At 40.1% G+C, this 13,142-nt stretch overlaps 1 protein-coding gene across 5 annotated transcripts in view; it reads right to left on the bottom strand.

The window, feature by feature from the left end:
* LOC128700853 (protein bric-a-brac 2) overlaps positions 1 to 13,142 on the bottom strand; it is a 408,639-nt gene that overhangs the window by 240,609 nt on the left and 154,888 nt on the right. For all 5 annotated transcript variants that reach the window (XM_070104750.1, XM_070104751.1, XM_070104749.1 and 2 more), the window contains exon 7: positions 12,360 to 12,401. In XM_070104750.1, coding sequence (XP_069960851.1) covers positions 12,360 to 12,401 — 42 coding nt within the window. The remainder of the gene's footprint in view (positions 1 to 12,359; positions 12,402 to 13,142) is intronic.

Below are 13,142 nucleotides of genomic sequence, written 5' to 3'. Positions count from 1 at the left end.
TACAAATGAATTCCATTTTGATTTTTAATTCACATAATGAATTTTTATTCAAACCAAAAAATAGAAGATTTACTCTCATGCAATATTGTAATAATTGTATAAATAATATCAGCGCATTTGTGAACGTATATCAGATCCACCAGCTGGCGTGTATTAGATGTGTGAGGTCATTTGTTTACTCTTGAACATCGGCAAAAATTTAACATTTCCGCTACTTTGAGCTCCGTTTTAAGCCATTTTCAGTACAAAAACCAATCAAAATCATTTCTATTTCTGTAATATATCTTCCATTCTATCAAATGAGACCAAGAAATCGCAAATTCAACTATAAAAAACATACGAAAAAACACTGCAAAGTTGCTGTTTTAATCGAAAATTACAGTCTCAGTTTTTTTCCTCTCATTATGCACTGTGTGTTGCAGGATTTGTTTTATGTGGTGCACACATACCACATAGATGTATTCTCTCATATCTAGGCCCAAATTTACCGCTCACAGCTTATCAGAGTGAGCTGAGCTCATGGCATAGATCTACGGTTTGGACCCTTAACGTAAAGCTGTACATCTACGGCACAGACCCTGAAAGGGTTAAGGGAGGAGCATGGCATCCGACCTAGTAGCATAAGCTAGTTAGGTCCAACTCACACCCACCCACACCCATTCATGTATTTATCCAACCTATTTTTAAAACTACACAACGTCTTAGCTTATATGACGGTACTCGGGAGTTTGTTCCACTCATTCCCCAGAGGGAATTATTCATTAGAAAAATGCTCCAGCAGGACAGACAGTTAACCAAAATTTTTATATCAAGATTCTGAGAGGTTTCAGGGAAGACGTGAGACGGAAATGTCCAGCATTCTGGGCATCCATTGATTAGTTCAATCATTTTGACAATGCCCCTGATCCTGAGGCACTGTCTATCCAGCGTTTTCTAGCGAAAAACAAGATGGCGGTCATCCCACACCCTCCCTACTCCACAGATCTAGCCCCCTATGACTTCTTTCTCTTCATTAAAATAAAAATAGCACTCAAGGGGCAGCATTTTAATTATGTGGAGATTCAAGTAGAATTGCAGGCACTACTAGACACCTTTAGAAGAGTTCCAAAAACGCTTCAAGAAGTGGTAGAGGTGATGAGATCAGTGCATAGCCTCCCAAGGAGAGTCCTTCAAGGGAGACAACATCTCGGTAATCAGGCAAGCCTACATATCTTTTTAAGACAGTCCAGGAACTTTTTAACAGTACCTTGTATTCTGGACTTAAAAGTGCAAGTGATTTGAAGTATACAGTAGTATTTTCATTATTTTGAAGGTTCTAATTAACTTGTTATTTTCCTGTCCTTTCATGTCTTTGCCTTATTTTGTTCCCTAAATGTTAGTATCCTCTGCAAAAAAACGATACCAAGCTGTGTTTTAGTTCATGTCTGCTATGATAAGAAACAGTAAAGGTGCCAGGACAGTCTTTTAGCATTAATTGTTTATATTACAGGTCGGCCATCAGTAATCCAGCAATCAGTTATCTGGTTCCATCAGTAATCCAGCAATCAGTTATCTGGTTCCATCAGTAATCCAGCAATCAGTTATCTGGTTCCATCAGCAATCCAGCAATCAGTTATCTGGTTCCATCAGTAATCCAGCAATCAGTTATCTGGTTCCATCAGTAATCCAGCAATCAGTTATCTGGTTCCATCAGTAATCCAGCAATCAGTTATCTGGTTCCATCAGCAATCCAGCAATCAGTTATCTGGTTCCATCAGTAATCCAGCAATCAGTTATCTGGTTCCATCAGTAATCCAGCAATCAGTTATCTGGTTCCATCAGTAATCCGGCACTAATTTTGGCTAGCATAATTTCAAATTTCATCATTATACTGACTCAGAAATTGTGCAGATGGATGTAAATCCACAGCAGCAAGCCAGTGGAGGAGAAAGCAGTGATGAAAATGAGGAAGATGTAGCAGAAAGTCTCTCTATTGATAAGTTAATTAAGTGTATTCTAACCTAACCACTCTGTAATCCAGCAAACTCACTAATCCGGCACACTACAGGTCCCAATGATGCTGGATTAGTAATAGCTGACCTGTACCAAGTCTAAACGTAGGTTTACTGCCATTCTTTGTGATTTTAGGCTAGAAATTTCTAAATCAATTTCCATAATTTTTTTGTTATACCTGCTGCCCACTTTTTATAAGTTATCATTCCACAGTCTCATTTGCAAACTGCCTTTGCAAAATCTGGGCACACAACAACTGCATTTTTAATTTCATTCAATGCCTCTGTGATTTTGTTCTAGTGGTCTACTAACTACAATAGGCAAGATCTTTCTGCCCTAAAACAACAGTGTCTTGAGTAAATTTCCATTGTACCGATATGCTACTTACTTTTCCTTCTTTTTTTCCATTAACACATTGGCCATTTCCAACCGAAGCAGGGTGACCCAAAAAAGAAGAAACACTTTCATCGTCATTCACTCCATCACTGCCCTGCCAGAGGCGTGCCTACACTAGTTAGAAAACTACAACATATCAACACCCATCCTTCAGAGCAGAGGTACTGTACTTCCCACCTCCAAGACTCAAGTCTGGCTAACCAGTTTCTCTGAATCCCTTCACAATGTTATTTTGCTTACACTCCAAGAGCACATCAAGTCCTATAAACCATTTGCCTCCACTTGCTCCTATCTAACAAGGTCATGCATGCATTAGCAAACCATGGGATCTCTCTTCATAAACATGCTGTGTCCTTCATGTCAGTATAAACCTCTATTTGGCTTCCTTGCACATCATAAGCCAGTCCATCATCTTGTGCACTGCTGTACCTACCATTTTTCTTTCCTAAGTTAGGCTTAAGCTTGCCTGCATAAACATGGGCTTTCTGCATGCACGACTAAATGTCACCCATCTCTGTACAAACATTGTAAAATGTGGAAATAAATTACTGACTTACTGTACTTCAGTCAGGAACTGTTATCCCCTAATTCTCTCTCCTACAATCTGGATTTTCCTTCATCTCTCCACTCTCACTGGCTCCTAGTGAAACTATATACAGGAAGGTCCTGCTCATACAGCTCTAAATATGACCTTGGTCGTCCTTCCCGTACGCAACTGCTGTACGAAAATGGTGATAATAGACATGACATAATGGCTCACTGAAAGCCAACAATAATGTGAAACACCAAAAATAGGTGCTGTATATGTGGGGTTTCCTGCATTCAGTTTTTTATGTTCATTTAAGAGTGAAGACTTGGTGGCTTGTCAGTTTCACCAACTCATTCTTAAGTCTCATTAGTTGATTTCCTTATTAATAAAACCTCCCATAATCAGTTATTTTGCCTCTGTTCTATTTGTGAGTTGGACCTGACTAGCTTGAGCTACTAGGTCAGATGCTGTCCTCCTTCCTTCTGTGGATGTTACCAGACTTGGTGGGCCATTGGTCTAAACCGGGGGAAAGGAGGGGGACCATGAACCTGCCTTGCATGGGCCAGTAGGCCTGCTGCAGTGTTCCTTCTTTCTTATATTCTTATTGTATGTGTTACCTTGAGATTTTAATCACAAAAATACCAGTCAAAACAGGAAAAACACTTGAGCGCTTTCATGTAGTACTTACACACGCATCTGAAGATACACATATTTTTTTTTTCAACAAGTCGGCCGTCTCCCACCGAGGCAGGGTGACCCAAAAAGAAAGAAAATCCCCAAAAAGAAAATACTTTCATCATCATTCAACACTTTCACCTCACTCACACATTATCACTGTTTTTGCAGAGGTGCCCAGAATACAACAGTTTAGAAGTATATATGTATAAAAATACATACACAATACATGTATATCCCTCCAAACTGCCAATATCCCAAACCTCTCCTTTAAAGTGCAGGCATTGTACTTCCCATTTCCAGAACTCAAGTCCAGTTATATAAAATAACCAGTTTCCCTGAATCCTTTCACTAAATATTGCCCTGCTCACACTCCAACAGCTCGTCAGGTCCCAAATACCATTCATCTCCATTCACTCCTATCTAACACGCTCACACACGCTTGCTGGAAGTCCAAACCCCTTGCCCACAACACCTCCTTTACCCCCTTCCTTCCAACCTTTTCGAGGACAACCCCTACCCCGCCTTCCTTCCCCTACAGATGTATACGCTCTCCATGTCATTCTACTTTGATCCATTCTCTGTAATGACCAAACCACCTCAACAAACCCTCTTCAGCCCTCTGACTAATACTTTTATTAACTCCACACGTTCTCCTAATTTCCACACTCCGAATTTTCTGGATAATATTTACACCACACATTGCCCTTAGACAGGACATCTCCACTGCCTCCAACCGCCTCCTCACTGCAGCATTTACAACCCAAGCTTCACACCCATATAGGAGCGTTGGTACTACTATACTTTCATACATTCCCTTCTTTGCTTCCATAGTTAACATTTTTTGCCTCCACATATACCTCAATACCTTTTTTCTTTCATCAATTCTATGATTAACCTCATCCTTCACAAATCCATCGGCTGACACGTCAACTCCCAAATACAGTGGACCCCTGACTTACGATCAACTCCCAACTCGAACAATTATGCAAGTGTATTTTTGTAAGTGCTTTTGTAAGTGTATTTTTGGGGGTCCAAAACAGACTAATCTAATTTACAATATTCCTTATGGGAACAAATTCATTCGGTAACGGCGCCCGAACAGATTTCTGGAATGAATTAATATCGTAAGTCGGGGGTCCACTGTATCTGAAAACATTCACTTCTTCCATACTCCTCCTCCCCAATTTGATATCCAATTTTTCTTTATCTAAATCATTTGATACCCTCATCACCTTACTCTTTTCTATGTTCACTTTCAACTTTCTACCTTTACATGCACTCCCAAATTCGTCCACTAACCTTTGCAATTTTTCTTTAGAATGTCCCATAAGCACAGCATCATCAGCAAAAAGTAACTGTGTCAATTCCCATTTTGTATTTAATTCCCCATAATTTAATCCCACCTCTCTTCCAAACACCCTAGAATTTACTTCTTTTACAACCCCATCTATAAATACATGTACAGTGGACCCTCAACCAGCGATGGCATCGATTAACAATAAATCTGACTAGCGATACATTTTAACGCAAAAATTTTGCCTCGACTAGCGCTTAAAAACCTGACCAACGCTATTCGTTCCGTTCAAGACCCGTCCACTTTGGCCTGAGCGCGCCCCACTTGTCCCATGGGTGCCAAGCAGGACGTACATTACTCAGGAGGAAAAGGCACTCCCAGGACATTAGCCTATGAAAGACAGGCTCACTCTGTTGATGTGTGCCAATGCTAGTGGTGATTGCAAAGTGAAGCCTTTATTGGTGTATCACTCTGAAACTCCCAGAGTGTTCAGGAAAAACAATGTCGTCAAGGCTAATTTGTGTGTGCTGTGGAGGGCAAACAGTAAGGCATGGGTCACTAGGGAATTTTTCTATGACTTTTTACACCATGCATTTGCCCCCAGGCATGGGTCACTAGGGACTTTTTCTATGACTTTTTACACCATGCATTTGCCCCCAATGTGAAAAATTACCTAATTGAAAAGAAATTAGACCTTAAGTGCCTCCTGGTATTAGACAATGCTCCTAGTCATCCTTCAGACTTGGCAAAGCGACTTTCTAGGGACATGAGCTTCATTAAGGTGAAGTTTTTGCCTCCTAATACCACTCCTCTCCTGCAGCCCATGGACCAGCAGGTTATTTCCAACTTCAAGAAACTGTACACAAAAGCTATGTTTGAAAGGTGCTTTGTAGTGACCTCAGAAACTCAACTGACTCTAAGAGAGTTTTGGAAAGATCACTTTACCATCCTCAATTGTGTAAACATTATAGGTAAGGCTTGGGAGGAAGTGACTAAGAGGACCTTGAACTCTGCTTGGAAAAAACTGTGGCCAGAATGTGTAAACAAAAGGGATTTTGAATGGTTTGAAGCTAACCCTGAGAATCCTATGCCAGTTGAGGAATCAATTGTGGCATTGCAGAAGTCCTTGGGGTTGGAGGTTAGTGGGGAGGATGTGGAAGAGTTGGTGGTGGAGGACAATGAAGAACTAACCACTGATGAGCTGCTAGATCATCTTGAACAGCAAGAGGGCAGACCTGAGGAAACTGCTTCGAAGGAGGGGATAGAGAAATTGAAGAAGTTGCCTACTTCTAAGATTAATGAAATGTGTGCAAAGTGGCTTGAAGTGCAAACCTTTATTGATGAAAATCACCCTGACACAGCTACTGCAAGCCGTGTTGGCAACCTGTACACTGACAATGTTGTGAACCACTTTAGGAAAGTCATAAAGGAACGAGAGGTACAGGTATCTATGGACAGACATGTTGTGCAACACAAGTCCAGTGACTCTGAAGCTGGTCCTAGTGGCATTAAAAGTACAAGGGAACTAACCCCAGAAAAAGACTTGCTACCTCAAGTGCTAATGGAAGGGGATTCCCCTTCTGAACACTAAGAAGATCAATGCTCTCCCCTCCTCCCATCCCATCAATCATCACCAGATCTTCAATAAAGGTAAGTGTCATGTAACTGTGCATGTCTTCTTCAGTTTGTGTGTATTAAAATTAATATTTCATGTGGTAAAATTTTTTTTTTCAATACTTTGGGGTATCTTGCATGGATTAATTTGATTTCCATTATTTCTTATGGGGAAAATTAACTTGACTAACGATTATTTCGATTAATGATGAGCTCTCAGGAACGGATTAATATCGCTGGTTGAGGGTCCACTGTATATTAAACAACCATGGTGACATTACGCATCCCTGTCTAAGACCTACTTTTACTGGGTAGTAGTCTCTCTCTCTCTCTTCTACACACCCTAACCTGAGCCTCACTATCCTCATAAAAACTCTTTACAGCATTTAGTAACTTACCACCTACTCCATATACTTGCAACATCTGCCACATTGCTCTCCTATCCACTCTATCATATGCCCTTTCTAAATCCATAAATGCAATAAAAACATCCCTACCTTTATCTAAATACTGTTACATATATGCTTCAATGTAAACACTTGATCTACACATCCCCTACCCACTCTGAAACCTCCTTGCTCATCCACAATTCTACATTCTGTCTTACCTCTAATTCTTTCAATAATAACCCTACTGTACACTTTTCCTGGTATACTCAGTAAACTTATTCCTCTATAATTTTTACAATCTCTTTTGTCCCCCTTCCCTTTATATAAAGGGACTATACACACTCTCCGCCAATCCCTAGGTACCTTCCCCTCTTTCATACATTTATTAAACAAAATGCTAACCACTCCAACACTATGTCCCCCCCCTGCTTTTAACATTTCTGTCATGATCCCGTCAGTTCCAGCTGCTTTACCCCCTTTCATTCTACATAATGCCTCACGTACCTCCCCCACACTCACATCCGGCTCCTCTTCACTCCTAAAATATGGTATACCTCCCTGACCAGTGTATGAAATTACCGCGTACCTTTCTTCATCGACATTTAAAAGTTAAAATTATAAAAATTAAAATTATAAATTATAACCATAATTTTTAAAATGGTGGAGGGTGCAGGTCATATGACTAAAACCCACATCAGGAAACACTTGTCCTATTTCTTGAGAAACCTTACCTAACATAACCTGAAGATGTGTGTAAACACAGAAGAGTGCTCAGGTGTTTTTCCTGTTTTCACTGTGGTATTTTTACGTATCTGCAATCATGCAATTATTGTGATTTCTTCCCCTTGTCCGAGTAAATTTATAAATCATGAATCACAGAATGGGTGGGGCTTGTACCCATTTGCAATCGTGTTATTGCGGTTTTCCAAGTTCATAAATCACTGTTGTTATCACCTGAGATTTTCATACGTTCACTGCCCCTACTACACAACCTGTCGTGTCCACTCTAAAGATCACATCTACAACCCTCCACACATCTCTTATGCAATGCTGAACAGCTCTCAGCAGTTAAGCAATTTTTCAGTATATGAATGAGAGATAATGAGGTTTGATCCAAGAAAGGGAGAGCCCAAGAATTAAGGTACCCTTTTGAAGGGTGTAAAACCATAACATTGATTAGGCATAGAGAAATAAATAATACGTGTACCTTAACAGCAGGGCATTTCCCTCTCCTTACTATAAGGTTCCTTGCTTTGTGATATCTATATAGACTTCCCTACTATGTGATATCTATAAGGTAATAAAACTTGTTATCATTCCTGAACTTCAGTTGGACAATTGCTGTCATGTTTGGTTTTGCCTTTGATGTTATTATCTTGAAAGTCTATTTGTATTTCTGTTTGTAAACCATACCTTTCTCACTTGCTTCTCCAATGTATTTTTCTTTTGGTCCCTGTTTTTTTTTTTTTTTTTTTTTTTTTTTGGTAAGTTTTGGTCCCTGTTTGGTTTCTTCTGGTCCCTATTTGGTTTCTTCTGGTTCCTGTTTGGTTTCTTCTGGTTCCTGTTCGGAAGGAGACGTTTCAGGAGTGGAGGAGTTGGAAAGGGTTCTTGGGCATCTGCCTCTCGCTCAACTGACGGAGGATCGAGCCTCCACCATGTCTTGCGCTGAATGACACACATGGGTTTAGCACTTATCACATAAAAAAACATCTCCCAAGTGTCTTCTATTTATGGCAGGGAAGTATGAGTGGTACTGAGGGGTAGTTGAAGGCATGAAAGTTGTTGGTCCATCTGGTTGCTTGAAGAATTTTGGAGCATGTTGAGGCGCGCTTGATGGAAGTATATACAAAGACTCCCCTACATACGAACATTCATGTTGCAAACTTTCAATAATATGAACAAGTTTGCCCAGGTCAACACCTTCTCACCGTCTGTTTTATTAAATTTATATTATTTACAAACTTTATTATAAACATGATAAACTTTATTTCATTTACAACACATGTTTTGTTTACTAGTGTACAGTATGCATTTTACCTGTGTTCACGAATACTGCACACGCACATATGATGGACTTACGAACGACCACTTGGAACTGAACCTGTTCATAAGTAGGGAAGTGACTGTATGCAAATTGAGTTTGTGGGGGAGAATGAGGGAAGAGGGAAGTCTTGGATTCCGACTGGTGAGGAAGATAGTGGGATGAGTCAAGTTGAGATTCATTCTTTCATTCATTCTCTCTCTCTCTCTCTCTCTCTTCTCAGCACGATGCTGAATAGTGATGGGAAACGCCAAAATTTTTACTGGTACCTAAAATCAATTTTAGGCCAATATCAACCAATATCAATATTACAGGCACACCCCCTATTGCTGAATACTAATTTCAGAGGACACATGCTCCTCGGAACTCTCCCTATCATCATCAATTTTATGACTATCAATGTGCCTCACCTAACCTCTTCTTCCTCCCTATACTATGTATCTTCTTATTCACATATACCAACAGTTATAAACTTCTCTCCTTTTCACTACTTCATGTTTCCTTGTATTTCTTTACTATCTCTCAAATCAGTTCCTGTATTACAGCCATCCAGTTGCCCTCTCTTTTAAGAAAGCAATTAGAAGTATTTCCTCTTCCACCTCCTCTCTCTCACTCTCTCTTATTTTCTTTTCCCTCAAATTTTCCTCATTTTTTTTGCACCTCTTCTCTAAGCTACATTATTTAATTACTTAAACTTCTTTCTCTGAAATACTCTCTATTACTTTCATTCATCACCTGACCTTTCTAACTCACTCCACGATTATTCCATATATATTATAACTAAAACATCAGATGCCTCCAGCTGGTAAGATCCAGGAATTTTTTAATGACTGTAGGTAATCAGTCATACAAAATAGCTAAGAGTTGTTCACAATGTATATATTCTCAGTTTGGACAAAATATATCAAAAACACCCGGCACACTTTTGTATCATCATTTGCATATGACACTAAAATAAGCATGAAAGTCAGTACGGTAGAGGACACTGAAAAAGTACATGAAGACATAAACAGGGTTTTCCAGTGGGCAGTGGAGAACAACATGACGTTCAATGCTGATACGTTCCAGCTGCTTAGGTATGGAAAGAACGAACTCAAAAGGAGCACTATATACAAAACTCAAGAGGATCACCAAATAGAACATAAGGAACACGTAAAAGACCTAGGAATAATTATGTCAGCGGACCTTTCTTTTAAAGACCATAACAAGACAAAGATCACGACAGCCAGAAAGATGACGGGGTGGGTATTGAGAACTTTCAAAACAAGGGAAATAATGCCGATGGTGACACTCCTCAAATCGCTAGTGCTCCCTCACTTAGAATATTGCTCAGTGTTCACGGCCCCATTCAAGGCAGGAGAAATATCGGAGCTGGAACAAATACATAGATCGTTTATGGCTCACATTCAGCCAGCAAAGCACCTAAACTACTGGGAAGGCCTGCAAGTCTTGAACATGTACTCAATGGAGCGAAGGAGAGAGAGAGGTACATGATAATATATACCTGGAAAGTACTCAAGGGCCTGGTCCCAAATCTGCACACTGCCATAACAACATACTGGAGTGAGAGATATGGGAGGAAGTGTAAAATAAACCCAGTGAGGAGCAGGGGTGCAGTGGGGACAATAAGGGAACACTGTATCAACATCCAGGGTCCCAGACTTTTCAACATCTTACCAGAAGATATCAGAAACACTGCTGGAACAAGTGTAGAAGCCTTCAAGAGGAAACTAGACAAGTATCTTCACCAGGTGCCAGATCAACCAGGCTGTGATGGATATGTGGGTCAGCAGACCTCCAGCAGAAACAGCCTGGTTGACCAGGCGAGCACCAGACAAGCCTGGCCCATGGCCGGGCTCAGAGAGTAGATAAACTCTTGAAACTCTTCAAAGGTAAGGTAAGGGATCAAATCCTATTACACAAGTGTTGTATGATCCATAAGGATTCAGGTGTATGATCCATATGGGTTCAACTGAAAGATCCGTAAGGGTTCAGGTGTATGTTCCGTAAGGGTTCAGGTGTATGATCCGTAAGGGTTCAGATGTATGATCTGTAAGGGTTCAGTTGTATGATCCATAAGGGTTCAGTTAGGTTAGGATAGATAAGGTTTGTCGGGAAACAGGACAAGTGTTTCCTGATGTGGGTCTTGGTCAGATGATGACCCACCTTTGGAGCTTTTGGTCATCTGACCGAGGCCTTCCGCTGGCTTACCGGTCCACCCCTTTAAAAATTATGGTCATTTATAACCATTGTTATTAGCAGGTAGGGTTCAGTTGTATGATCTGTAAGGGTTCAGCTGTATGAGCCATATGGGTTCAATTGAATGATCCATAAGGGTTCAATTTTATGATCCGTAAAGAAGTCAGTGTGCGAAAGGAATGCATATTATTATTGATAATAATAATAATTACTAAAAATAATGCTGGGTAGCTGACATGTGCAACAGTTAGTTTTTTATTCAAAGATGTTTCACCTTCACAACAGGCTTCTTCAGTCGACAGAAGCAGCCTACTGTGTAGAAGAAACTTTTCTGAATTAGATACCCGTCTGTCCCACATGTCTTACCTACTTGTCGATACTGTATACTATTATTATTATTTATTATTACAATCATAAGTAAGTGCTAAACCCACAAGGGTCATACAGCACTAATACAACTGTTATATTCACAATAACAACAATTCCATTTTTTCTCTGGTTATGTTGTTTGTTCATCCACACATCTCTTCCTTTACCATTCATTTCAATCAATTTTCAATGATTTTTCCTTGTTTATCCTAAATTTACCTCCTCCCTCTCTTCCCACTTTATCTTTTGTTCTCCCTCTTCTCAGTGGGCCAATGCCAGTGACTGGTAGTGTAGTAAGTGGTGCAATGATGGTATTAGTGGTGGGAGTGGTTACTGTAGGTGGTACACTGTGATTGTAGTGTGCTGTCTAGTGTTGTGGAGTATTAGTTACTGTAGGTGGGTAGTTTTTGTAGTGGCAGTTGTGGTGGTGGTTTGTGATTCTCTAGTGGTGGTCCATGATTCTCTAGTGGTGGTCCATGATTCTCTAGTGGTGGTCCGTGATTCTCTAGTGGTGGACTGTGATTCTCTAGTAGTGGTATGTGATTCTCTAGTAGTGGGGTGTGATTCTGGTCGAGGTTTGTGATTCTGTAGTGGTAGTATATGATTCTGTAGTGGTCTGTGATTCTGTAGTGGTGATCTGTGATTCTACTTATATATATATAGTAGTCTGTGATTCTGTAGTAGCAATACGAGATTCTCTAGTTATGGTCTGTGATTCTACAGTGATGTGTAACAGAAGGGTAGCAACATGTGAAAGTGCACATGTGTACATCAAAAACCTAAGCGTATACACGTGAAGGATATTCAGAACATGTAGGGTAAAAAAGGTTAAGTATGTAGCAAGATTCAAGTACTCACCCTGTGAAAGTTCATCTGGCGCCGCAGGCCCAAGCGGAGAATCTGAGCAAAGAAAAGCAACTTAATGAATCAACTGGGGTAAATTCTTCCCACAGATGAGAGTCCATACGCAAACATTTGGTAAACCCTCTGTGTAATTGGGGGGGGGGGGGAGAAAAGAACTGGTAATGGCAATTGTGGATAGATGCAAAATTGTTTTGCCGTGATTGTAACAAGAGCCGACACCTATGTAACCAACAGACTCTGACCAATTTTTTAAACTAGTGATGCGGCAGATTTTGTTTTTAAATCTAATGACTCAGCAGATTTTGTTTTTGAATCTGATAACTTGGCAAATTTTGCTTTTGAATCTAGTGACTCGGCAGATTTTGTTTTTGAATGTAGCGACTCAGCAGATTTTGTTTTCTATTTACAAAGTCCTTTACATGGAGGTCTTCTACAAAGAGGGTTTGCTGTACAGAGAAGCCTTGATTTATAAACTAACAGAGGTGAGACGTCAGTTACAGGTGACTGTTCATTAAAACTGAATTACAAAAATATTTTTCCATGACCATAACAGCAGTGGACAATTCGGAATTTACTGGACTTAATCCGCTAATCAGAAAGAAACTGACTCGACAGCTGGCAACAAAACGGACAATTCTCCAAAATGAATTTACCCAGAGTGGACCATGAGAAAAACAGACAATTTACCCAGTGGACCATGAGACAATTCAGGATGTAACAAACTTACTCTACCACTTCTGATTGTTGTCCAGCTACAAATTTTGTCCATTACATTGA

Source organism: Cherax quadricarinatus, chromosome 94 (genome assembly GCF_038502225.1).
Source record: "Cherax quadricarinatus isolate ZL_2023a chromosome 94, ASM3850222v1, whole genome shotgun sequence".
Taxonomy (NCBI): domain Eukaryota; kingdom Metazoa; phylum Arthropoda; class Malacostraca; order Decapoda; family Parastacidae; genus Cherax; species Cherax quadricarinatus.
Note: the sequence above shows the minus strand (reverse complement) of the source record. Positions and strands in the feature narration are given on the sequence as shown.